Consider the following 27,957-nt stretch of genomic DNA (forward strand, 5'->3'; position numbering starts at 1 on the left):
AGAGAAGGTTGCTTTCCCGGTGGCTCCACGGCGTGCAACCAAGAAAACAGACTGGCAGCTTCTCAGAAAGCTAGGTGAATGGGAAAAAAATGGGGAAGAACTTTACTTGAATTTAATGCTGGAAGCTCAAAGCAGATCAGGGACCTAAGAGATTGGATGAGGAAGACATCCTCAGTGCCACCGCTGCTGCCATGGCTGGAGGTACCAGCCAGAGTGGTCCCTCTGTGAGTAAAGAGGAGAGAAAAGGGAATTAAAGGATTTTGCACTTTTAGGAGGCCTGAGGCATGTCTGGGTATGGAAAGTTTAGAGATCAAGAGTTGCTGCGCAATATCCTTGTCTTCTGAGGGAAAGAAGCTCCATCTCTACCAGCTCTGTGCAGAGGGAAGAGGAAAGAACAGTTTTGCCACTACAGTGCCAGACCTGGCAGGTGAGGGAGCCAATTCCTGGGAAAACCCTCGTTTGGCCTGCAGTACAGGCCTGCAAAATCCACGCTGCATGACATACCAATAGACCACAACACAATAATACTGGGTGAGTTTAACACACTGCTCTCACCACTGGTTAGATCCACCAAACAAAAACTAAATGAAGAAACTATAGAACTAAAAAAATACAATTAATAATTTAGACTTAACTAATATGTATTGAATATTTCATCCACCAATGACTGAATACACTTTCTTCTCCACAGCACACAGATCCTACTCTAAAATAGACCATATCTCAGGCCACAGAGCAACTCTAAGCAAATACAAAATAATACCTTGCATTCTATCAGATGACAATGGAATGAAATTAAAAATCAATATAAAATAAAAAATATAATCTACTTTACCACCTGAAGACTTAAGAATGACCAATGGATAGCAGAAAAATTAGGAATGAAATAAAAAATTATTTAAAGGTAAATAGTAGTACAACATATTAAAATCTCTGCGACACTTTGAAGGCAGTTCTAAGAGGAAAGTTCAATGCACTGAGCTCATTCACTAGAAAAGATAGAAAGTCAACAAATAAATAACCTAACATTATAATCTCAAAGCCCTGGGAGCGTATTAGGAGCTAGAAGTAAAATTCCCATGTACAGAAAGAGCTGCAACAATTTTTTCATTCATTTTACTAGGAAAAAAAGAACAAATCAACACCAAAAGAAGTAGGAGACAGAAAATACTTAAAATCAGCTGCTATCAATGAAATTAAAGCAAAAATAAAAACACTTAAACATGGACAAACAAAAAAGTTGATTCTTTGAAAAAATAATAAAGTTAATAAAAATTCACCAAGCCTATAAAGAGAAAAAGTGAAAACTCAAATTATTAAAATTCATGATGAAAAAGTAAATATCTGTTAAGGTCTGTAAACAAGTCAAAATAACACCTGGTATTTTGCCAGGGGAATGTTAGAGTTGGTAAACAAGTCTGGATGGTGCCTGGCAAAATGCCAGAGGGAGTGGTTTGAGAAGTAACAAAAGGGAGCCATTAAGTGTGGAGATTCCTTATTGGTTGACTGATGTATCTAGTTTATGCTAATTAAGATAAGCTGTGGAAAATGTATAAATAGCTCTGTTGTCCTACAATAAAGGGCTCCTACTCCTGCTGTATCAACGTACACAAGTTGTTCGTCACCCCCCCCCCCTTATTCTGCTGCAGCCGGGCTGCGGCAAATATCATGATGGAGACTACTGAAACACAGATGATAAACAGAAACTATTATACTCTAATACAATAGAAAATCTGAAGAAATCAACAAATTTCTAGTGACATATGACCTACCCAAATTGAATCAAGAGGACATAGAAAATTTTATCAGTTTCAAGCAATAAAATAGAAGATGCCATCAAAAGCTTACCAATAAAGGAAAGCCCAGAACCAAACAGGTTCTCCGCTTAGTTCTACCAGAAAGAAGAACTAACACTAATCCTCTTCAAATTGTCCCAGAAAATAGAAAAGGAGGGAACCACCAGGCACAGTGGTATATGCCGGTAAACCAACGGTTCAGGAGGCTGAGGCAGGAGGATTGCAAGTTTAAAGCCATCCTCAGCAAAAGCGAGGTAACAAGCAACTTAGTCAGACCCTGTCTCTAAATAAAATACAAAATAGGCCTAGGGATGTGACTCAGTGGCCATTTGCCCCTGAGAGTTCAATCCCCAGTATCACAAAACAAAACAAACAGAAAGAAAGGAAGAAAGGAAGGAAGAAAGAAAGAAAGAAAGAAAGAAAGAAAGAAAGAAAGAAAGAAAAAGAAGGAAAACCCTTCCAAACTCATTCTAGAAAGCTAGTGTCATTCTGATACCAAAACCAGAAAAAGACACATCAAGGAAAGAAAACTTCAGACCAATATCCCTGATGGACATAGAAGCAACAATTCTTAATATAGGCAAATCACATACAAAAACATATTAAAAAGATAGTGCACCATGATCAAGTGGGGTTCATCAAAGGGATGCAAGACTGCTTGTAATAGTGCCTCGACTATGTTCTGATTTATGAACACTTTTTTTAACTTAATGATTAATTTTACAATACAGTTAATTATGTATTCTTTTTTTAGAGAAAGAGAGAGAGAGAGAGAGAGAGAGAGAGAGAGAGAGAGAGAGAAAAGTTTTTAATATTTATTTTTTAGGACACAACATCTTTATTTTATTTTTAATGTGGTGCTGAGGATCCAACTCAGTGCCCCACGCATGCCAGGTGAGCGGGCGTCCACTTGAGCCACATCCCCAGCCCTAATTATGTATTCTTACATGCTTTGCTTTCTTAGTTATATTCATTCACTCACATTAAAATTAATTTGAAGGCCAAGTGTGGCATATGCCTGTAATCCCAGTAGCCTGACAGGCTGAGACAGGAGGATCGAGTATTTAAAAGCAGCCTCAGCAATAGTGAGTGCAAAACAACTCAGTAAAACTCTGGCTCCAAATAAAATACAAAATAGGGCTGGGGATGTGGCTCAGTGTTGATTGCCCCTGAGTTCAATCCCCAGTACCCCCTAAAAAATAATTTTAAGAGTTACACAAGACAAAGAGAGCCTTTTTGTTAGATATATAGTTTTGTATTTTTGTTCAAATCATTTAACTTATCTTATGTTTTCTTATCAGTTAAAGAAAATAGTGCTTGCAATAACCATTTTATGGTTATTATAAAAGTTGAGAAAGACAATGTACGTAAGTATGAACATGTAGACATAGTTGTGTTCAAATAGTGGTTACTGTTGGTATTTTCATTATTTATTGTTCAGTATTTACTTTGGCAACCAAGATGTGGGTAGATGAAAGTTTGTATGAAAACCTTAATAGAGGCAATGCAATTGTGATTAATTAAACGCTGAAGCTAATACTCTAAAAGCATTAATTCTTTGTATTTCAAATGGCATTACTTACATAACTGTATAATACCACAGAAAACAAATATTAGAAGAATCCACTGTCAAATAGCGTTTTTCTTCTTTTTCCTAAAAGAAAATGCAGAAGAAACTAGAATGTACTAAGTTAACTTTAAAATAAATACACTTATGAACATTGGCATAAAAGTCATAGAGGAACTAAATTACTTCTCTAAGAACAGATAAAGATGAATAAGTAAATTTCAGAACAGGATAAATATACATATGATTCTAGCTCAATTCTCTAGTTACTCCCTGTAATTAAGAATTTACTATCATGAATGACAAATTAAAAGACATTATTATTATTGTATTTTTCTTTCTTATTGATATATAATTCAATTAATTTCCTGGCTCAAAAGTTCTCAGGTGATTTTACTCCCCAGGGGACATTTTACAATACCTGGAAATGCTTTTGGTTGTTAAAACTCAGTGCTTTTGAGTACATTTCAAAAGTTTGATATATCTCCTTAGCTGGGTTACAGAATCAAATGACACTCAAACACATAAATGACACAGATCTTCCTACATGAATGGGTGTATGCATATTGTTACACAACATTGCACATTTATTTGGTGCTCTGAGAGGCCTCCTAGCAGTATTTAGAGATGAAATGATTAGATTATGATAGCTGTGACCTCATCTGCCCATTCTAGTTTGAATGGAACTCGAAGCAGGTGGTGCGTGGCTGGAGTGGGTGGGTATGCACTGGAAGGGTGCATCTTCCCCGGGGCCCCTTCTCTTTCTCTTTGCTTCCTTGCTGCCATGAGGAGAGCATCTTCCCTCAGTTGCACCCTTCCCCCGTGATGTTCTGACTCCGTCGGCCCAGGGCAATGGGGCTATCCTTCTACGGACTGAGATCTCTGAAACTGCAAGCCTCAAATAAACTTGACCTTTTTCTAAGTTGTTCTTGTTGGGTGTTTTGGTCACAGTGATATAAAAGCTGACTAAAACATATGGGCTTACAACATAAAAGGGAGAGGAGCCCTTTACTTCTTCATGAATTGTGTTCTTAAAACTGGTACATTTACTTAAAGACTCAAAAAGACAAATACAAATATTGTCCACTCTCTAGGGATTGAAAAATGAAAAATATTCAGCTGGCCACTCCCACAGCATTCTGTCTACTTGTATCTTGAAAAAAAGTTAATTAATTAAAGAGAAGTCTTAAATCCCAAAGTAAAAGCAGGTTTTGTCAAGTAGATTCAGATATACTTGTGTGGGCACATCAGCTGTCAGATAATGTGGCCAGTACTTTGTTACTAATCATTAAAGTGCCAATGCCTTATAATGCTTCACTTTGTAAACATTTTACCTGGTAAACTAGAGAAGAGTTGACATCATTCTCTTTCATTTGCATTTACGTATGCTTTCTTGAATTAAAGAAAATGCAGTAGAATATTAAACAAGTCTGCTAGAAATTCCTTTCAATCCTGGGTATTGCCACAAGAGTGCATGACATAAGACTCATTGATTTGAGAGTACTGTTATCTTAAGGTGCTGCCTATGGACTTTATAATTGTTATTAATAAAAAAGGCTAATGTAGGTATTGGGATTGTAGCTCAGTGGTACAGCACTTGCCTAGCAGGCCTGAGACCCTGGTTTAATTCCTATCCCCATAAACAAGGTAAAATCAGATACCATTTCATAACTTATTATTTGAAATGAGATATATCTAAAAATTAATGACATATCAACAATAATTTTTAAATTTTTCTCTTATTTAATATTATTTAAAACAGACAAATTTGGTTGAAAAACTCAAAAGAAAAATAAAACAAAACAGTTATGATTATTCAAGTGTCAATAAGTTATCATTAAAATCAACTTACTGGGCCTGTAACAATTGGTTGTATAATATAAGAACCAGGAGAAGTACAACGCAGTTCTGTCACGGGTGATCTAGTGTTTAAAAAGAATAGGAAAGAAGAAATAACAGATGCAAACAAGTTGAGTAAAAATTGCCTCACTGTTTTTTTTTAACCCTAAAATCTTCAGTTGAATGCTAAGAGAAAATTTTAAATATAGCAAAAATTTTCTCTCTCTCTCTCCTTTTTTTTTTTTTTTTTTTTTTGAGACAGAGTCTTGCTAAATTGCCAAGGCTGATCTTGAGCTGGCAATTCTCCTGCCTCAGCCTCCTGAGTTGCTGGGATTACAAGCACATGCCACAGTGTGGCTATGAATGCTTTTTAAAGTGTAAATACATATATGAATTTACATTCACAGTAAAAGTCTTACTTTTTATTTTCAATCTGACAATCTTCTGGCACATTCCACTCAGAAAAATATATTCCTTCATACTCTAACTTAATCTGTAAAGAAAATTACAGAGTTCAAATGAAAAATGAGCTTCAAAATGTTCACACCTCAGTGTTTGGTTGTAGGGTTCAATATTCTCAGACCTTGTTATTTAAAGGTAGAATAACTAAAATTCAATTGCTTTAAAATTGTACAAAGTAGTATTACAAAGGAAAAGTAACTTCCTGGGACTTTTCGGGAGTCTCCCCCAAGTCTATAAACTTTTAACTTGGGAGTGGGTATTTGGGATTGAACTCAGGACCTGGCTTATGCTAAGTAAGTACTCTATTATGGAGCTATATTCCCATCCCTAGTACACTTAATTTTATTTTACTTATTAAGCAGCTAGGAGCAGGCTGACAGATTCTGGGGATTAAAAAAGGGTAAGAAAGACACAATCCTTTACTTAAAAAACAAATCTCATTTCATTCTGAGGTCCTGTTATTTACACATCATCAGTGACCATAATAACTTCACTGGTTACCTTCTCCTTATTTCTGCAGCTATTTTTCACCTTGCTGTCAGAGGCCACCCTGTTCAGGAGCTATGTACACCCCTTTAAGTTCTAAGTAAAGAGGTACTGGATTGGTATTGCACCCTGCAATGCAACTGGACTTTACCTCTGCTCAGATAAGACACGTGTAGCTCTGGGAGTGAGCGTTACCAGATGGGGTTGAATTACACCCATCTGTTAGTTGTAATCCTACCCTTCTGACCTTTTTTTTGGATAGAATGTTCCATGGATTAGCTCCCCCCATTAGTAAAACCCCGGTTTGAGGTGCTCCCCCTCTTTCTTGCCTGCCTTGCCTCCTTGGTGGGAGCTGGGTCAGAGAGGCCATCGCAGAACCCAAAGAAAAAGGTGTTTCTCTGTCTTTGTGTCATTACTTCATTCCAGCCCAGTTCTCCTGGAGTAATCCTGACCAGTTTAGGTACCTTGCCTTTCAGTTCTTTTGTTTATAATTCTTTCTTTCACAAATTCTTTCTTTCACCTTCTGAAATATAGCGAGATACTTTCTGACATTGTTAGTCTTAGGCTCAGCATTGGTATGGTAGTGTTTAGCTAGAGCTGGAACCCTAGCTCACGCTCTTATCTTTATTACACAAAAATTATGGTCACATGCGTATGTCAATATTAATTGTTTCCTAATTTGTAATATGGGATTATAATATCAACTGTTTCATAGACTTGATGTTACAGATTTAATGGCAATGTATAAGAAAAAAGAGAAAAATCAATCAGAAGATAGAAAATAATTTTGAAATATATAAGACAAAATTTGATAGAATTACTAGGAGAAAAATTTAGTCATTAGTATAGTGGTAGGTTTTTTATATATTTTCCTCAAACTATAGATAAGCTGAAAAAAAAGATACTCACAGACTAGAAAAACATCATTAACAAGGGCCGTGATACATTTGTTTAAAATATATACATTCCTAAAATTAACCAAGATAAAATGTGCACATACTTTTCAATTTCACATAGAGCATTTACCAAATTGATCATATTTATAAAAGAAGATCTTAACTAATCTCAATGGATCATTTTTTCATATACCATGCCTTTTTATATTAATGAAAATTTCTCATAAAGTTAGCCAGAAAAAAATCCTAGGATATTTGTTATCTTAAAGGAACAACAAACCAAACCAACAACAACAACAACAACAACAAACTCCTGTATTTCTAAATGATTCATGGAAGAAGACATAACAATAATTTACAAAATATTTGTAAATAAACACATTTGATATTATCAAAACTTGTGATATGTGAGTCTAAGGAGTCTCCAGGAGGAGACGTAGAGCCTTAAACACCTTAAACGTATTCAGAAGAAATAAGATAGTTTGAAAGTGAATAAACTCAGTTTTCAGTGTAAGATGAAAATTTAAGAAACAACAAGAAAGAAAATGTCAAAAAAATGAAAGGAATGAGGAAAAAATAGGAAGTTAGAAAACCAGGGAAGCTGGGTGTGGTAGCACACAAGTATAATCCCAGTTACTTGGGAGGATGAGGCAGGAGGATCACAAGTTTGAGGCCAGTCTCAGCAACTTAGTGAGACCCTGTCTCAAAATAAAAAATAAAAAGGGACTGGAAATATAGCTCAGTAGTAGAGCACCCAGCACTACCAGAAGAAGAAGAAAGAAGAGGAGGAGGAGAAAGAGGAGAAGAAGGAAAGAAACAATGGAAAGAACATTGAGAAAGGACAGTGGTGATGTGTTTTTTCAATATACTCAAACTTCCCTATAAACATAGAAAGGACCTTCAATGATACACAAAATTATAAGAGGTTGTGAGGGGCAAGGGGGAGGGGAAAAAAGGGAGAGAATTGAACAACAGCAGAGGAGGTAGAGAGGGAAGATGGGAGGGGAAGGGAGGGGGGATAGTAGGGGATAGGAAAGGTAACAGAATACAACAGTTACTAATATGCCATTATGTAAAAATGTGAGTGTGTAACAGATGTGATTCTGCAATCTGTATTTGGGGTAAAAATGGGAGTTCAAAACCCAATTGAGTCAAATGTATGAAAGATGATATATCATGAGCTCTGTAATGTTTTGAACAATCAATACAATCAATAAAAAAATTGACCAAAAAAAAAAAAAGAGAGAAAATCACTGGACAGCATCAATAAGAGAACTCAATGACAAGGTATCTCTTGATATCCCAAAAGTTGGTTGAAATAAGTGACCAAAATTCAGCAGATTCAGGTGAAATCAGTATAAGGAAGCAAAGAGAAAGCAGACAAGCTAAAGTTGAGGGAAAAAGGCCTAAATTAGTGACCCACAAAGGCAAAGGAATATTACTCAACAATAAAAAGGAATGAAGTACTCTTATGTAACATTATGAATGAATCTGAAAGCACTAGGCTAAGTGAAAAGAAAACTGACTCAAAAAAGACTATTATACAATTTCATCTATGTTTGATGATCTAGAAAAGGGAAAACTACAGGAACAGGAAGACAGTGATTGCCAGTAGCTGGGGTGGGAGAGGTTGTGGCCTCACTGCAAAGAGCCTGAGGGAACTTCTGGGGGAGATGTAAACATTCTGTACCTTTATTACTGTTGTGATTATGCAATTGTAGGCATTTCAAAACTCATCAAACTCTAAGCTTAACATAAATAAATGTTATTCTGTATAAAATTTCAATAAATTTGCCTGTTTACAAAAGGACCTAAGGATATATACAAACTATGCATGGTGTATATCCTTTATCTGGATCCAGATATACATAAGCAAGCAAAAATGAAATTTGCAAAACAATTGGAAATTTGAATACCAAGAGCTATTTGGTGATACTGGGTTGAGGTTACTGCCCAACCCCTAACTCCCAGCCCTAGGTAATCACCAAGTGACTGTCTATAGATTTTCCTATTCTAGACATTTCATACAAACGAAGTCATGCAATGTGTAGTAGTTCTTTGTAACTGACTTATTTCTCTTAGTAAAAAGTTTTTAAGATTCATCTATGATGGAGCACGTGTCAGCACTTTATTTTTATTAATCAATAATATTCCATTACATAGCTCTTCCACATTTTATCTATCCATCAGTTTCTGCCTGCAAAAAGAGTGCTTGCTGCTGTCCACATTGATCCTTGACTGCTACATACTCCCCCTTGAAGGCAGGGAAAACAATTCCAAGTATTTAATAAATTGTACAGCACAGGCACTGACAATTCCAAGTAGGTACTAAACAGTATGCTACACTTTGCATACTAACTGAATTCTGCTTTGCCTCGCCAGTATTCGGAAATATGGAGGAGTGTGTTAGGTTACACAATGAATGGGGGTTTTCCTGTCATTTTGTGTTTGGGAACAAGGGAAGCAAGTTATCCTGCAAAAGATGGGATAGACTCACACAACAAAAAATTTTCCACAATTTCAATGGCATCACTGCTATGGAGTAATCTCTGGTAAATACTGATAAAAGAATCTTCAATAAAATGCTAACAATGGAATCTGGAAGCATATTAAAATAATAATACACTGGTACCAAGGGAATTTTTTTTTCTGAAATGCAATAATACTATAATGGATGATGCAATATAAGTGAATATATTACTGTGATTTATTATGTTAATTAACCTAAGGAGAAAAATTCATATGGTTATTTCTGTAGATCATGAAGATATTTAAAAGTTCACTATAATACACATGTTACTATTTATAGTAACTATTTTTTTGCTACAAATATTTCATAAATTAGGAGTTAGTAGATACCTTGTTAATTTAATTATATATATATATATATATATATATATATATATATATATATATATATATACTCAAAAGTGAGCATTATGTTTAACTGGGAAAAATTAGAAAAATTTACTAAAGTTAGGAATAAGACGAACAGGACAACTCTGGAGGGCATCATTCTCCATCAGTTGGAAGATTCTATATTATAATGATGCCGATTCCCATTATAACCAATTATCAATTCTTCCCAAAAGCAAACCCAATGAAAATCTAAACAGATTTGTGTGTGTGTTACTCTAAAATGCAAAGAGACAGAAATATTCAAATCAGTCTCATGGAAGAACAAATCAAATCATTCACATTAACAGGTATGAAGATTCAGTAACAAGCTATAGAGTAAGAGGGTATAGAATTGGCACTGAGTCAGATGAGAGTTTTTAAACCAAGCTATCTTTATATAGAACAAAGAGAACACCAGAAACAGTAAGTTGTTTAATAAATTCTGGTTCACTATATGGAGAAAGTGTTTATGTGAATGCCTATTATACTACATAGAAGGTGGATTCTAGATGGATTTATGACATGTATTTTAAAGGTAAAAATGTAAGGCATATAAAAGAAAATGTATGAGAAAAATATTTGCAACTCAAGGTGAGCAAGGGTTTTTCTTAGATAAAGACAACCCCCAAAGTTTATATCACCAAAGCAAAATGGGAGAAAGAGACTTGGATTATCAAAAATCACCCCCCTCTCCCAATAAAGTATTTATGAACAAAGTTAATGGTTAGATAGAGGTAACTGAAGTGTTTGAAACCAACATTAAAATATAGAGTAGGATGCAGACAGCACTCTGTAAATCAACAAGAAAAAGGCAGAAAATTGAATGGAAGGTGGGCAAAGGATATAAACATAATTCATAGAAGGAGAGCCCTACATAAATATGTGACGATGTGTTCTAAATCACAAGTCATCAGAGAATTGAAATACCATCAATAAGCTACTATTGTGTAGTAATGGGAGGAGTAAAAAATAGAAAATTTAATCATACTAATTTTTTGGTGAAGTACATTGAGTGACAGCATAAGTTCCATTCTGTAAATAATCCTGTAGAACTTAGTTAAATTAGGAATCTGTATTCCCTGTGGCCTAGCAACTCCTCTCTTGGCTACATATAGTAGAAAAATTTTTGTGTAGATATGTAAAAGGACTCTTATAATTTATAAAGCATTTATCACTGTGTTGTTTATGGTGGTAGAAAGCTATTTGGCCGTCATTAAGGAAATATATAAATAAAATATAATTGATATATACTAGTAATTAGGCAGCATTAAAAAGAAATGAACTAGACAAAGTGTAGAATTGAAAGAAAAAAGTAATATAGAGAATGAGGTCTAAAGCCGGGGTCACCCCCACATCTATATTAGTCTAGATAGTTCTAGTTTACACTTGTTGTAAGCTTATGCCTATTGAATAATTATTAATAGCATTCTCTTTTATTCTCAATAGTTTGGACAATATACTGTCTGTATCATAACATCATTTTGTGAATATTAAATCACAAAAAACACACAAAACATTGTCTATTTTGCTACATATGTATTTAAGGGCACACATATTTAAGGACATATATTGGAGAAGAGACTTATTTTAGGGTGATAAATAGGATGAAAGAAATTAAATAAAAATAAAAGTGATGGTTAGCTAGAAAACAGTTTGATTAACTCTACTCTCTATTTGAAGGTTCAAAAATATTTAATACTCAACTGTAGTTTTATTTATTTATTTATTTATATTATTTCTTACATCACAATAGAGGAATGCATTACATTCATAATTAACTGTAGTTTCAAAGAGTCAATACTTACAGCACTTCTGGTATTAAAAATGAAGTAGTGTGGGCTGTTACTGTAATACCTGTGGAGGAAAAGGCCAAATATAAACATTAACACTATTTTCTCCTCCAAATAGGAGGGGTTCTCTACATGGTCAGAGTATGGACTGCCACAAACTTTACCTTTCTGCCCAAACTCCTTCCTGCAAATTGAACTCAGAGCTAAAGTGGAGGTAATCAATGAGCTCTACTAACCTTTCTACATTGCTCAGTACCTAAAGACATTAAAATGAAATGGTAAGTAAATACTCTTTACATATTTTTTGTAGCATAAAAACTGTTGAGGGCTGGGATTGTGGCTCAGCGGTAGAGCGCTCGCTCTACCACACGGGCGGGACCTGGGTTCGATCCTCAGCACCACATAAAAGAATAAAGGCATTGTGTTGTATCCATCTACACCAAAAAAAAAAAAATTAAAAAACTGTTGAAAATTATTAACTCTAACTCCTTTACTTTATAAGTTAAAATGAAACAATAAAGATTGAAATGTTGGAAAAGCAGTTTTTCTCATTTAGAACATTGAACAGCAAATTTCTGTGACTATTGTTCATTATTGAGTTTAGGCTACTTCATTTTTTTTCATCTTTCTAATGCATCTAAAACAGCATTGTCCAATAGGAATATAATGCAAGCTATTTATGCACATGTAATTAAAAAATTTCTAGTAGCTACAATAAAAGCACAAGAAGAAACAGATGAAATTAATTTTAATAATACATTTATTCAGGACTGGGACCATAGTTCCATGGCAGAATGTTTGCCTAGCATGTGTAAGGCACTGGGTTTGATCCTTAGCACCACATAAAAATAAACAAATAAAATAAAGGCATGCTGTCCATCTACAACTACAATTTTTTTTAAATAAAAAAAATTTATTTTTTCAACATGTAATCAGTACCAAATAACGATTGAGTGAGTTATTTTACATTCCTTTTTGTACTAAATCTTTGAAATCTTGTGTATTATACTTACAACACATTTCAATTTTGACTAAATTTTAGGTACTCAAAAGTCATATGTGGTCAGTGATTATCATAAAGCATCACCTTAAAATTCCTTCACTTTCCATTCACTTCAATAATCTACTTAATGTCTACACTGTATACTTAATTAGCATTGTAATTTCTCCATCCCTAAAATTTTAAGTCAGAGACATTTTGTGTGTGTGTGTGTGTGTGCGTGTGTGCAGCAGGAAAGTTGCTGAGATATTATTATGTAACTCCTTTACCAGAATTAAACAAACCTTACTAGTGCTTCAAATTATTATTTTCAATAAATGTTAGTCATCAGTATAATCAAACATAGTGTGTATATGTATGTATGTATGTACGTATAGATAGATAGATGGATGTTAGTTTGGATCTGGAATGTTACCCGAATGCTTCTATGTTGAAGGTTTGGTTCCCAGTGCAGCAAAGTTCAGATGTAGAACCTTTGGGGAGAGGTGATTGGTGCATTAATCCATTGATGGATTAATTAATTTGAGGAGACTATTTGGAGGTGGTAAAAACTATATGAGGTGGGGGCCTAGTTGGAGAAAGTAGGTCATCAAGGGCATGCCCTTGGAAGGGTATATCTTGTCCCTTGCCCCTTCTTTTCTCTCTCTCTCTACTTCCTGGCTGCCATGAGGTGAGTAGCTATCCTCTGCCAGGCCCTTCCCACATGATGTTCTGCCTCGCCTCAGGCCCAAAGCTATGGAGCCAGCTGATTATGCACTGAAACCTCTGAAACTATGAGCCAAAATAAACCTTTTCTCTCCTAAGTTAAATTTTCTTAGGTGTTTTGTTACAGCAGCAAAAACTGACTAACAAATATACAGATCAAATAAGAAGATATGTTCATATATTGTTACTTATCCCTATAAATTAAAATAAAATATAACCAGCAAGGTTTTTTTCCTAGTAAGTAGGAACAACCTCCCACTTCTTAAGAACTTATTATAATATCCTTTTCATTACATAATGAGACAGAAACCTCAGGAGGGAGAAAAATACGAGTGGCAGATTTTGGATTTTAGTTTTCAAGGTTAAAGTATACAATTTAATTTGTGAATGAAACCTGGTGGGTAAAATGATAAAACTTACCTTTACTGGGCAGGCTCTTTTCCCTGCTTTTTCATCAGTTTCCAATTTATACTGGGGCTGGGAATACAAGGGAGGAAACTGCATCTAAAGAGGCATATTTCAGCAGGGTATGGGACCCACACCTATAATCCCAGCTACTGAGGAGGCTGAGACAGAGGATTGCAAACTCAAGGCCAGCTGGGCTACATATTGAAACCCTGTCCAAAAAAATAAAATAAAATAAAATAAAGGGGATGGACTAGGATTAAGCTCAATGGTAGTATACTTGCCTAGCATGTGCAAGGTGCTTGATTCAATCCCTAGTACTAACAACAAAGAAAAGAAATGCCACATTTATTTTATTTAGACCAAGACAGCTATGATGTCTCTCATCCTTGCTTTCTTAATTATGTCAAATATTAAATGTATTATTGTTGGAAATAGATTTGAGAGGCACATAGATATGGAGTACGCAGATGGACCATGTGCTATCTTTTTAAATGAAAAAGGCACTGCCATTTCACTCTTGGATCACAAGAATATATCTTTCCTGTTCTCTCTAGTGTATTCCCGTTCTTTCAGCTCCTCGAAATCAAAAAGAAGGAGCTGGGGTTATCACTCAATGGTAGAGCACTTGCCTAGCATGCACAAAGCCCTGGGCTTAATCCCCAGACACACACACACACACACACACACACACACACAAAACATCAAAGAGCATTCTTCCTTTAATAGTTAAGTCCCTTCCTAACTTCACTTTTTTCTCTATCCAGCCTATAGAATATGGCATTTGGGAAAACTATATTCTCTTGAATCCCTTAATTCTACTATACTTATCCAGAATGGTCTTGGGTAGGTCATGCTCTTAGACATCTGATAGAAATCTGCTAAACCCTTCATGTAGGACAATTACAAGAAGCACAGGATTCCCACAGAAAGTCCCAGTCCAACCCCACTAAATATACTGTGAAATATGTTAATATAAGACCAAAGACTTTGAGACAAGGTCCAAAATCATTATAATCATTATAGACCTACTGTACCACTAGAAAAAGTATATTCTTTTCAAGCACATTTAGAATATTTATAAAAATTGATCAGTTATTTGGTCCAAAGCACCAAAAAATTTATCAGAACAGGTTTCAGCTAAACCATATTCTCTGATTATATAACATAATCAACACAGAGAAATTATTAACAAAAGGTAAGTCAAACTTCTTGCATATTTGGAATTTAAAAAGATTAAGTAATTCGAGGGTTATCGAAGAGATGATAATGAAAGTTAAAGCTCCCTAGAAATGAATAATAAAAAAATAGATATTGGTTCTTATGGAATACAGCAAAGCAGTGCTCTAAGATAATTTAATATCTTTAAATATCCTATTAGAAAAGAGTAAAGACTAAAAACTATTACATTATCTAACTTCAGATGTTAGAGATAAGAGTATGAGAGTATGCCCAAAGGGGCTGGGGATGTGGCTCAAGCGGTAGCGCGCTAGCCTGGCATGCGTGCGGCCCGGGTTCGAACCTCAGCACCACATACCAACAAAGATGTTGTGTCTGCCGAGAACTAAAAAATAAATATTAAAAATTCTCTCTCTCCCTCCTCTCTCACTCTCTCTTTAAAAAAAAAAGAGAGAGAGTATGCCCAAAGAAAATAGACAAGATAAAAATATGAAAAGAAATCAAACTGTAATGTCAAAAACAAGCAAAAATACAAATATGAGGAAGACAGACAAGTTTATAACAAGGGCAAAAAATGGGTAAAATTGAATAATTTTAATGAAAAGGGACTACAATTACAGACACATATTAAGCAAATATTAAAACTAAAACACACTGCATGAGAGCTTTGAAAAATTATGTGGAATGAGAATTTTGATATCTTTATTTTTATTTTTTCCAGAAGAAAATGTTAAAATTGATGGGGTTGTGTAAAGGTCTAAAAATGATCAGAACACTTCTGGGAGTGGAGACTTACCCTATGTGAGATATCATGATTTATAATGAAGCTATAATAATTAAGACAGGTGTTACTGGTGCAGCTACAGGCAAACTGACCAAATGGAAGAGAACACAATAACAAATTTACCTGGGTCTGGATTTATATGAAAAAAAAAAGAAGAAATTGCATCACCATCTTTTATCATTTAGAAAACCAACTCCATTGGGACTAAGAATTTGTCAAAAAACAAAATTGCAATCCTTTATTCCATAAAGTTGTATGAGTGTTCCAACAGAGCAGACAAAATTGATTTTACAGAGAGAAAAGAGTTGAAGAAAGCAGGAATAACAAAAAAAAAAAAAAAAAAGGATTGGTAATTTTAAATTTACTTGTAAAATGGGAACTGGGGAACAGAACAATAGAAAAATAACAGGTTAACATCAAGTTACTTCTTGTTACTTTTTTTTTTTTTTATACCAGGGATTGAACCCAGGGCTGCTTAACCACTATGCCACATCCCCAGCGTTTTTAATATTTTATTTTGAGACAGAGTCTCATTAAATTGCTTAGGGCCTCGCTGAGGCTGGCTTTGAACTTTCCATCCTCTTGCTTCAGCCTCCTGATTGCTGGAATACCAGGTGTGTGCCTTCTCACTCAGCCTTGTTACTTTTTTATAAGGATTAAAACAGAGGGAGTGGCATGCTGACTGGAACTGGTAATTTGACTATTCTCTCCTGATTTCTCAGGTCAATAACAATTTAGGTGACATGAAAATTCAGCATGAATGAATGAATCTATTTTGGTTAGTTCTGTTGAGCCTAATGCAGGAGCTGAGTCCCATGAATTTTATCTAACAAACTGTAATGTCAAAAACAAAATGTTAATTCTCTTAGTGTAAAGAAAGCTCTGTCTTTGTCTCCGATGGCAATCCAATAAGGAAGACAAGGTCTTGAGGAAAAGGAAAATGTCCTATTGCTTTGCTACCAAAGGAGAAACATAGGGGACTCCTGTCCCAGAGTCTGGGATTCTGCCATCATTGGGAATAGAGGGTTTTAAAGAGGTGATTCAGAGAAAATGAGATTAGAGAGATCAGGAAGGAGAAGATCAGGAAGGAGAAGGTTAGGAAAAAGAAAATGAGGGAAGAGAAGTTCAGGGAAAAAAAGATCAGGGAGAAGGTTAGGGAAAAGAAGATTGGGGGGCTGGGGATGTGGCTCAAGCAGTAATGCACTCACCTGGCATGCACGGGGTGCTGGGTTTGATCCTCAGCACCACATTAAAAAAAAATAAAGATGTTGTGTCCACTGAAAAAACTGAAAAATAAATACTTAAAAAAAAATTCTCTCTCTTCTCTCCCCCCCCTTTTTTTTTTTTTAAAAAAAAAGAAGATTGGGAAAAAGAAAAAAAACATGTAAGTTTCAAAGCGACAAAGGATATAGTCAAAGCATCAAGTGAGCTCCTGTTACATTAGCAAAGAGAATTACTTTATTTATCTAAGTGCTAATGTAATCTAAGTGCTATTGAAGTTCCATCTAATACCTTCTATTTATTCTGTCTAAGTGCTAATTCCTTCATTTATCTATGTGCTGGCGGTTGAACCCAGGGCCTAGTGCATGTTAGGCAAGTTGACTACTACGAAGCGACATCCCTAGACCCCAAATTTTATCCTTTAAAAGAAGACCTTATTAAGAGATAAAATTCAGGACTTCCATGATAAAAGAATAACATTTTTGTTTTCACTAAAATCTACTTTAACTTTAGTGTTCCCTTCAATCAAGAATTTAGATTAAGAGTTGGCAAACTATACCTTGGGAGCCAAATTCCACATTTTTGTAAAGACTTTTTTTTACTGACAAGCAGCCACCCATGTGTTTACTATAAGTGTGTCTCGTCCCCTATTACGGCAGAGCTCTGAGCAGTTGTAACACAGATGGTATTGCTGGAAAACACGTAAAATATCTACTATCTGGTGCTTTACAGAAATGTTTGGTGACTTTTTGGGCTGGGGTTGTGGCTTAGTGGTAGTGTGCTTGCTTAGCATGCATGAGGCACTGAGTTCGATTCTCAGCACCACATACAAATAAGTAAATAAAGATCCATCAACAATGAAAAAATTTAAAAAAAATTAAAAAAACTCCCTCAGTTCATAGGCCATGTTTAATAATTTCAACTTTCATTATTTATTGAGCCACTGTTTGTAATGGGCTGAGCTATAAATGTATCACTGCATTCAAACCTCACTACAAAAAAGGGGGGATTATAAGATCCTTGCTTAGCATCTGGATGGCCATCTTAAGTGACTGCTGACATTTTAAGTGACTTTTCTGCCCAAGGGTGTTTCTGAGAAAGGCTCACCACTCCCTCATAGCAACCCAAACTCTAACTGCCCACCTTAGGACCTGCCCAGCTCTGATTCTTGAGCCTGCCCTTATCATAAAAGTCCCGGAAGCCAAGACTGTTTTGCCTCTCTCTGTATAGAGAGATGGCCTTTATTTTTCAGCTCTGACACTCTCGTGTGTATCTCTGCCTGGTCTCCATCTTTCATTTCTTATTTACCTGTCTCTCATTCCTCACTTTTCCTTCATGTTGGTGCCAAAACCTAGGATCAGTTTCCCTAGTGTGCCCACTCCCCTCTTTGGGGCCACTGAGAGTCCCTAGGCCCCAGTCTGAATTCTATCATGGGACCAAGCCCTCCATTCTGCTGAATGCCCTCTCTGCACCCATCACCAGACATTGCAGGTAAGATCCGTCTCTGGTAGACCTAAATGACCTACAGGTCCCTGGAAATGACTGTTGAATGACTAGCATTCCCAGGGTTACTGTGTGGTTGAGGGCACCCCCAGCCACAGCTACCCCAGCTTTCACAGCTATGGCTGATCCCTACTGTGGACCAAGTTTATAGGTGGTCTTTTATTTGAGTCCTGGGTTTTGAGAAAAAAACCACTGAGGGTGATTGGGTGTTGTTCCTGGTGAGACAACCTCTTAGCCTTGGGTTAATCTCTATGGCTTCTGCCCCGACGCCTACCCAGCAGTGGTGAGAGCCCCTTGAGTGTAACTGTCCTCTTGACTAGGTGATACTAGAGACTGGGGGACGTCTCACCTCTAAACTCACCTCCTTCATCTCACCATGGGCAGCTCCTCATCCATTCCTTCCCATAGCCCCCTAGATTGCCTCCTGGCTAACCTAGAGTCTCTCATTCTCACCCTGGATCTGAACCCCACCAAACTTATCTGCTTGTGAAATCAGATCTGGCCTCAATATCCTTTGGATAAGGATTCTAAATGGCCACTTAATGGCTCTCTAGATCCCAATATTATCAGGGATCTTTTCAACTATTGTGAGCATTTGGGAAAATAGAAAGAGATATCATATATTCAGGCCTTCTCCTATGTTCTAAGCCCTCTCTCTGTAACTCTTGCTCTCCCACACAAGTCCTCTTAGCTCTCACCTGCCCTACACCTGCTTCCAAAGGGACAGAAGATCCTACCCAGGACTCCTCCTCCTTCAACCCAGCAGATGAGCCCCCACCATACCACAATTCTCTTTCAGATGAAGCTGCCACATCAACTGTCCCCTTGGCCCCTCTGCCCTTTTCTCCTCCTGCCACACACTCATGGGCTGCCACTGCCCAACCCGCATTTCTGTGTCCTCTACACGAGGTGGCTGGGGTAGATGGTGTAATTTGGGTTCTTGTGCCTTTCTCTTTGTCAGATCTTTCACAGATACAAAAGTGGCTTGGGTCCTATACTTCAAGTCCCACCACATATATCAAAGAGTTTTAATATCTGACTCAATCATAGGATTTAACCTTCCACGATGTCCATATGATCTTGTCTACCACCCTCCTGCCTGAGGAGTGCTGGCAAGTTTGGGAGCAAGCTAGAAATTATGCTGATAAGGTAATCAGACCTAACCTGCCCATCTGATTACTACTGGAGGAGCACAGGCAGATTTGGGAGCAAGCTAGAAATTATGCTGATGAGGTAATCAGACCTCCCTTGCCCACCTGATTGGCACTGAAGTAGTCCCTAATCAGGACCCCAACTGGGATTATAATTTGTCTGGAGGAGTGACTAGTAGAAAGGCAGCCCAAAAGGCTATCAATTATGAATAGCTCCAGGAAATCATCCAAGAAAAGAAAGAAAACCCTTCAGTATTTTTAGACCTCCTGACCAAGGCTTTATGACAATATACTAATCTGGACCCTGAGACTCCAGATGGGAGACAACTTCTAATGACCTACCTTTTCTCCCAGAGTTTCCCCAATATTAAGGCCAAACTAAGACATCTCAAGAGGAGGCCCCTAACTTCTAAGCTGAGGTTCTGGGAGTGGCCTTTAAGGTGTATAATAGGAGAGACAAGAAGGCCTGGAAGCAGAGATATCAGTTGCTCGCTCAGGCTGTCCGTTTAGCCTCAGCATCTGTCTCTGGTTCCACTGGCCTGTGGAAGGGTCCCTCAGGTCTACCCTGGGTCACTGGGCTCGTACATATCCCAAGCCTCACAAGTCTCTGGGCTCTGGTGTTAAATTCCATCAGGAGGGACACTGGGCCATTGACTATCCCCAAGCCCATAGGGGCCAACAGCCATCTGGCCCTTCTGGTTCCCCTTTCCAACTCTTAGGACTGGCTGCAGAGGACTGACAAGGCCCAGGTTCCTATCACCTAACCACTACCATAACTCCACGGGAACCCAGGGTAACTCTGTGTATTTCAAGTAGGCCTGTCTCCTTCCTCTTAGATGGTTGGGATATATATTCAGTCCTCAAGAAATCCTGGGGACCTACTACTCATTCTATGACCTCTACTGTAAGAGTAGATGGTAAACCTTACCAACCCTCAGAGACACACACCTAGCCTTGTTTGTGCTTTTGGCTCTCTAATTTTTACCCACTCCTTTTTGGTCATTCCACAGTGCCCTGTTCTCCTTGTGGGAAGGGAAATACAAAGTTGGGGGCTACGCTTTCCTTCTCCCCTCATATGCGCTTCCATCCATACTCGCCTACTGCTCCCCTGATCCTCACCCTTCCCCTATTCTGCCTGCCAGTGCCTTCCCATTACCCATTTCCAAGGTGGACCCTACTGTCTGGGATGTTTCAAGTCCTTCTGTTGCCTCGCACTACGAGCCCATTCACATCCATCTCAAAAACCCCCTCCATTTTCTGGCCCAATCACAATACCAGCTTTCCTGACAAAAACTCCTAGGCTTACAGCCTATCATTCAAGACCTCTTGTGAAAGGGATTCCTTAGACCTACTCATTCTCCTTGTAACACTTCCATCTTGGCAGTAAAAAAGCACAATGGTTCCTACTGCGTGGTCTAAGATCTCCGTTCCATCAGCTCTGTGGTCATCCCAATCCATCCTGTGGTAACCAATCCTTATACCCTTCTCACCATTCCTTCTGGGACCTCTTACTTCTCAGTGCTATACCTGAAAGATGCCTCCTCTCCATTCTGACTCTCAAGACATTTTTGCCTTTATATGGATAGACCCTGAGTCACATAACTCCACTCAGCTAACATGGCCAGTTCTCCCCCAAGGGTTCTGAGACAGCTCTCATATCTTCAGACAGGCCTTGGCTAAGGACCTAGCATTCCATAAATTTCACTTAGTCTACGTTGATGATCTCCTTCTTTGCAGTCCCTTCTTTGAGGTCAGTCTTCAGGACACCTGTAAACTTAACTCCCTTTCTGTCCATGGCTATAGAGTTTCTTGGTCCAAGGTACAGCTTTCCTTGGCAATGGTAACACACCTAGGCTTCCTCCTGACCCCTATACACAAAGCCATTACGAATCATAGAAAGGGCCTTATTGCTAATATACCAATGCCCTCTACTAAGGAAGAAATACTCTCCTTTCTAGGTATGGCAGGATTCCTCAGAGCTTGGATTCCTAACTATTCTGTATGATGCTGCCTAGGGCCCACTCTGAACCCCTATTGCACTCTGTGATTATAAAACCCTTCACTAGGCTCCAGCAGGTCTTCCTCCAGATCCCTGCTCTCCATCGCCCTGATCTCGCATGCCCATTTCACATTTATGTGGCTGAAAAGAAAGGATTTGCTCTAGGGGTCCTCGGACCCTATTGAAGGGTCTTGACCCTACTGTTCAGGGATGGGCCCCTTGCCTATGAATGTTGATTGCAGCTTCTCTACTTATTAATGAGTCAAAGAAATTCACCTTTGGGGCCCCACTCACCATCCTGGCTCCCCATCACCTAAACGAACTCCTCACCTAAAGGACAAGATAAAAGAGCTCCAACAGGACCTTGAATGTCAGAAACAACACCTCTCCTCTGCTAAGTACTGCTAAGTACTCAGCTACGTAACCCCCTTCTCCAGTGGGCACTTCCTTTCCTGACCCCTCTCCTTGTCATAGGCCTTCTGTTAATGCTTGCCTCCTGCATCATTAGATTTGTTTAAGACCAAATCCAAAAAATCTAACCAGACTATAAACTAGCTTTTGTTACTGGAATACCAATCCCTCACCAAAATTGGTTCACTGGGGCCAGCATTCCACCACTACTCAACCTCCTTCATCAATCCAATGACATCCTGTGCCCCTAATGAGGAACTCAAAACATCACCCCTTCCCAGCAGGAAGCAGTTATAGAAGATAAACTTTTGTCCCTGTTCCCTAAGGGAGCCAATAAAAAACAAAAAGGGGGGGGGAATATAAGGTCCTTGCTTAGCATCTGAATGGCCATCTTAAGTGACTGCTGACATTTTAAGGAAAAAGTTTCACTTTCCCACCCAAGGGCATTTCTGAGAAAGGCTCATTACTCCCTTCTACCAATCCAAACCCTAACTGCCCACATTAGGACCTGCCCATCTCTGATTCCTGAGCCTGCCCCATAAAAGTCCCTGAAGCCAAGCCTATTTTGCCTCTCTCTGCTATAGAGAGATGGACTTTATTTTTCAGCTCTGACAAACTCTGGTGTGTATTTCTGCCTCATCTCCATCTTTCATTTCTTGCTTACCTGTCTCTCGTTCTCCACTCTCCCTTCACTTACAAGATGTTTTATTATTTTGTAGGGAAGAAAAGGCTTACAAAGTTCTGTCAGAATACATTTTTGCTCTATTTCATTAACCCCTTCCAATGGCTATGCAACTAAAAGCTCAGTGCTAGTCCTCCACACCAATGCAATAAACGAAGACAAGGTCTTGAGGCAAAGAAAAAGAAGGTTTATTGCTTTGCTAGCAAAGGAGAAACACAGGCTACTCCTTTCCCAAAGGCAGTAATTCTGCCTATCCACAGGAACATGGAGGCTTTTAGAGGTGATTCAGAGAAAATGAGATTAAAGAGGAGAGGTTTAGGGAAAAGAAGACCAGGGAGAAGTTTAGGGAAAAGATTGGGAAAAAGAAAAAAAAAATGCCACAAGGTTATAGTCAAAGCCACAAGGGTTATAGTCAAAGCATCAAGTGAACCCCTGTTAAAGCTACTCTTAACTTTTAATTTGACCCCTACATCTGTCCAATGAGTCTGTTCCCCTTGGAGGGAAGGGGAACCCTGGTCCTCATTGTAAGAAAATATCTACAATGTTTTGATTTCTTATTGATATTCGTAGTTAATACCAGAGGGTAAATGATTATTTTTAGAGCAAAAATGGGATATTTAAGAAATGTGATTTTCTGGTTAATCATCCCAATTTTAACCTATGTTGAAATTTATCTAAAATATTTCGATACCTTTTCAACACAGCAATTAGCAAATACTGAACAAAAATTAAACTTGCATTAAGGATTTCTCAGAACATTATAACATTTTCATTCTTCAGATCAACTCACTTTACCCAGGAATTACACTTCCTGACACTTGTACAATGTTTATATTTTATAAAACTGTCACAAATCACTCCACTTCAACAACCTAATAGGAGCCATCAACTACCTACTTATCCTAGTACAACGCCTCCTTCCCATCTAGTCTCTGCTGGTGACTTTGGTTCTCCTTCTCTCCTTTCTGGCAGAAGAAAGGTGCAATAGGGAAATAATTCATGTGTGTGTGTGTGTGTGTGTGTGTGTGTGTGTGTGTGTGTGTGTGTGGTGGGGGTCATTGGAGTTCAATCCTTGGCACGGAAATGCAAATACATTAAAAAAAAAATTTGAAGGGACTCAGCTGTCCAGAGCACAGCAACATAAAAGTGTCATCATCGAACTGCGGGAACTGGAAGAGAGTAGTCAAGTGCTGAGGGCGTCCCCTTATTCACCGAAAACGCTCAGGTGGGCGCGGCTGGACGCTGGTATGGGTGTTGCACGAGCTGGGGAACCAAGCGGTGGAGAACCAGGGCCAGTGGCCCCGGGACGCCGGGCCCCCGCCCGCTGGGCCCCCAAGGAGACCCCGACCGGGTCAGCCCGCCGAAACTGGCATCTCTCTACCTCCACAGGGCTGAGACACAGCAGCTCAGCCACGACAGCAGCACTGCCACTCCCCGTGCCGACATGGCGCCAGCTCCACCTCAACCCAACCGCCTCCGCCGAGCCAGCCTAGCCACGCGCGCTCCCCCGGGGCCATCGGCCACGCGGCTGGTTGCAGGCACGGTTGCCGCCTGGCGTAGCTGGACAGAAGAGCTGTGTGGAGCCGCGAGGGCCAGTGCGCGTGCAAAGCGCGCAGTCACCTGGGCTTCCCGGAGCCGCCCTGAAAGTTAGCTGATGTTCGGAAAAGAGAACTAGATTTCAGGAAAGCGGATAGCAAAACCACTTCGAAAAATCAAGAGTTGAGTGAATGAAGATGAAACTTAAGTTAGCGTATCTTTTAGCCCAAATATTCGCGTGACTGTATGTAACCAATTGCCATAGCAAATATATACCTAACCATACTTTCCAAGTAGACATAGCATAAATGTTTTAAAAATTGAATAGAAATGAATAGTCACCTGTGCTTATTGAGTACCTACTATATGCTCAACACTACCTAGGGCACTTAAGAACAAAGGAATATGACTACATTTTTGTTTATGAAGGGTTTGTAATTTTGTGATAAAGCTGAGATAAACACTTGTTATCTTACAAGATTATAATTTACTTATCGGCAGACCAAATATTCTGAATCCTTAAGAGCTGCAACTGCATCTTTATTCGTCCTAGGAATTAGTACCCAGGAGTCTTAGTTTGTTGTAGGCGTTCAATGTTTATTGGCAATGCTTTGAAAGTACATAGTAAAATACTAACATGGGTTCTAAGGACCATTAGAGAACAGACAAAACATGCGATTTGGCAGATACTACACTCTAGTCCCACATTTATTCCGAAGCAATTTTTAATCAAAATTAGATGTTATCGTTAATTTGTGTAGTTGGAAAAGCATTAGATCAAAAGTAGTCATACTTGAATCTAGCCACAACGGAAACATTAAGAGTGTGGAATACACAGTAAAGACTTGAGTCCAGACTCAGCTGTCCAGGTACCAATTCAAGCCTCACTGGATCAAGTTACTTAACTGGTTTTTAAACCTTATAAGATGAGCCAGGGGTGTAGTTGCTTAGCATGTATTAGACCCAGGGTTTGATCTTGCAACACTGCAAGAAAAAAAGGAAAAAAAAAAACAGTAAGCCCTATAAAATAAGATAGTATTATCTCCCTTATATAATTGGCATTAAAAAACCCAAATGCTTTACAGTATCTGCACATACTCTATGATGTAGGTAATTCACTCCTCCTCTCTAAGCCTCTATTATAATGTGTAAAATGAGAAGGGTTAGGACTCTATTTGTTCCTTGAATTTCCCGGTCTAATGTCCTCCACCTCTGTTGCTTTTACTTTTTGAGTTTGCCCTTTTTGATCCCTCTCCATCTCTGCTCTTCTAAAACTTTAATTTTCAATTCTAAACGTAAACAGCCCAATTCCATACAGTTTGTATCTCGAAATTCCCCTCTTTGTAATTTTTACACCCTCACTCAACAAAAACATCTTAAAAAAAAAAATCAACAGAAAACAGCTTTCAGATACTGAAACCTGCAGACCTCAGACAACACGGCACCAGACAACCTAGCTGGAGTGCAGAGTGTTGCATGCCGGGAGTCGTAGTCCGACGCTGAGCAGACCCCCCTCGCGCCTCTGCAGTTTGAAAGAGAGAGGAAGGGCGGGTAGGCGGAAAGCGCACTGGAAGCTCCGCCCCTTTCCCTTGCGCCTGCCCCTTTCGCCTTGAAGCGCCGTTCCGGGACGCGGAAGAGGCGTGGCCTGGGTCCCGGGTGCCTGCGGTTGCTGCCTCCAGGACCAGTTCCTGCGGGCGGTGCTGCAGAGCCTGGCCTGCGCGGGGCAGTCATGGTCCCCCTGTGAACAGGCGGTGGCAGAGAGCGGGGCGGGGCCTGGCTGGAGGGTGGTGGCCCGGCGGGGGCGGGGGCGGAGGCGGGGCCGGCCTCTGGCTTCTTCTTCCTCCGCATGTGGCTGGCGGCAGCCGAGCAGTTCATTTCGCGCACTCTTCGCCCGCCGTTTCTCTTTCGGGCTCGCTTCGCCTCACCCGAGCCATGTCGTTCGTCGAGAACAACCCAGCGGCTTCCTCTTTGCCCAACGGTGACTGCGGCCGTCCCAGGGCGCGGCCCGGAGGGAACCGAGTGACCGTAGTGCTCGGCGCGCAGTGGGGCGACGAGGGCAAAGGAAAGGTGGTGGATCTGCTGGCGCAGGACGCCGACATCGTGTGCCGCTGCCAGGTGAGGCGAGGAGGCTCTAAAGGAAGTCGGGCCGGGGAGCTCGGGCCCAGAACCCGGATCCGCTGGCCCAAATGAGGTGTCACCTTGAGGTTCTTTCCTTTTGCTGTGTGCTGCGGCGATGTGGAGAAATGGCGGGAGGTCAGGGACCCCTGACCTGGACACATTGGGTGGCTTTGGAGGAAACTATGCGTCGATGGGGAGTCTGAGAGATGCGCGATGCCTGGGGAGTTGCTGTTTTCAGTTTGGGGACCGGTGCTGAGCCTCAGGACTAGGTCGGGGGAGAGGTGGGATACGGTCGGAATTTGAGAAGGCACCGCCGAGGCCTGTTCCGGACTCCGTGTGGGGACCGGGTGAGAACCTGGCGCGGCCGCAGAACCTACCCATCACCCACCCACCCTGGGCAGCCAAGTGGGAGTGATTATTCCGAAATGCCCTGAAATCCAGAATCAATACTGCCCCACCTGCAGGCCCTAGGCGTGAAGAGGTTTGCCTCCTCCGGTGTACTTTGTTGACATCAGAACCCACCTGGGGTCATTGGGACTGTTAAAGTATCCTGGCTTTGTTTAAACAATTTTTTACTCCGTACCCCATTAATTAATATTAAGGGGAGATTATTTTTGCTCACTGGTTCTAAAGGAAGAAATCCCCGCTCTTGTAAAAAGACTGAAGCCTTAAGTATATGCATGGATGTCAAATCGGATATTTAGAAATATCTAAGTTGTTACGGTTACATAGAAAGTTCACTTTTGGGAAATGTAGTGGTTGTGTACTTCCTACCAGGAGACACGTGGTTTTCAGGGTGAGCTTTCTTCCTATTTGCTGTTTGCTTTGAAGCAGCCTAGAGGCAAGGCCTTTGTAAAGGCTCTTAGGTAACCTTCAGGTTCAAAATTCCAAATAGATGAGCAATCTCCACCTTCAAAACCAAATGTATTTGAAGTTAACTGCAGTTTGTGGAGGTTGCAAGAATAGCTCTTGAAGGTAAATACACAATGCGATGATGCCATGGTGTAGATTTTCTAATAAGTTAGTATTGGGCCTGCTTGACTGGAAGTTTTCTGCCTAAAATTGAATACCACTTGTGCATTCAGAAACAAATTAAAGGAATGTAAAAAAGCTAAATGTAAGTATTCTCTGACTTTGCAGTTTTTGTTTTTGCATGCAGAATCTACCCTGCCCATTTCTTGGCTAGTATATGAGTTTTGTCAACTGTACCACTTTACCACCAACTCTACCTCCCTTCCAGCCTTCTCTCCCTCTGCATTTCTGACAGCATACAAACTTAATGCTGTTACTAAAGGTGTTGGCATTGAATTGATGCCTCTGTGACTTTAGGGGCTACTCCAAAAAGCCTGACCTTTATATTTTTTTTTTCCTTAAAATTATATCTGGCCATGCAGGGGGTAGGGGTGGAGGGGACTTATACCTAACTCTTGTTGGGTAGGAGAGGCCTGTTGTCTTCTACTCAGACATCCCCTTTATTTGAAAATAATACATTCAGGTTGAGCTACGTTACTTATTCTAAGATTTGAGAA

At 39.3% G+C, this 27,957-nt stretch overlaps 3 protein-coding genes across 4 annotated transcripts in view; 1 reads left to right on the forward strand and 2 right to left on the reverse strand.

Annotated features, from left to right (window-relative positions):
* The window catches only part of Catspere (catsper channel auxiliary subunit epsilon), a 152,673-nt gene extending 128,453 nt beyond the window's left edge, over positions 1-24,220 (reverse strand). Inside the window, exons 1-5 of the mRNA XM_078024680.1 lie at positions 24,156-24,220; positions 11,750-11,918; positions 5,622-5,695; positions 5,212-5,285; positions 3,380-3,443 (exon numbers count right to left, since the gene is read on the reverse strand). Coding sequence (XP_077880806.1) covers positions 3,380-3,443; positions 5,212-5,285; positions 5,622-5,695; positions 11,750-11,918; positions 24,156-24,220 — 446 coding nt within the window. The remainder of the gene's footprint in view (positions 1-3,379; positions 3,444-5,211; positions 5,286-5,621; positions 5,696-11,749; positions 11,919-24,155) is intronic.
* Positions 24,221-24,902: 682 nt separating this feature from the next.
* On the reverse strand, positions 24,903-26,185 carry LOC144367272 (uncharacterized). The gene is made up of 2 exons (XM_078022963.1): positions 25,739-26,185; positions 24,903-25,294 (listed from the first exon to the last, which is right to left on the reverse strand). Exons 1-2 carry the CDS (start codon positions 26,183-26,185, stop codon positions 25,268-25,270), a joined length of 474 nt encoding a protein of 157 aa, XP_077879089.1. The 3' UTR covers positions 24,903-25,267.
* Positions 26,115-27,957, forward strand: part of Adss2 (adenylosuccinate synthase 2) — a 38,315-nt gene continuing 36,472 nt past the window's right edge. The window contains exon 1 of one of the 2 annotated variants that reach the window (XM_005326565.3): positions 26,115-26,425. In XM_005326565.3, the coding sequence (XP_005326622.1) occupies positions 26,243-26,425 (183 nt within the window). In that variant the 5' untranslated portion in view covers positions 26,115-26,242. The remainder of the gene's footprint in view (positions 26,426-27,957) is intronic. The other variant, XM_078022962.1, reaches the window with a different exon arrangement.

The sequence above is a fragment of the Ictidomys tridecemlineatus genome, chromosome 10, assembly GCF_052094955.1.
Source record: "Ictidomys tridecemlineatus isolate mIctTri1 chromosome 10, mIctTri1.hap1, whole genome shotgun sequence".
NCBI classification, from domain to species: Eukaryota; Metazoa; Chordata; class Mammalia; order Rodentia; family Sciuridae; genus Ictidomys; species Ictidomys tridecemlineatus.

Excerpts from the sequence above, each read along its gene's own strand:
- LOC144367272 (XM_078022963.1), bottom strand. The coding sequence starts at position 26,185 with ATGAACTGCTCGGCTGCCGCCAGCCACATGCGGAGGAAGAAGAAGCCA. Across the intron at positions 25,295-25,738 it reads CTGGTGCCGTGTTGTCTGAG|TGTTGCAAGATCAAACCCTG; the intron begins GTCTGCAGGTTT and ends TTTTTCTTGCAG.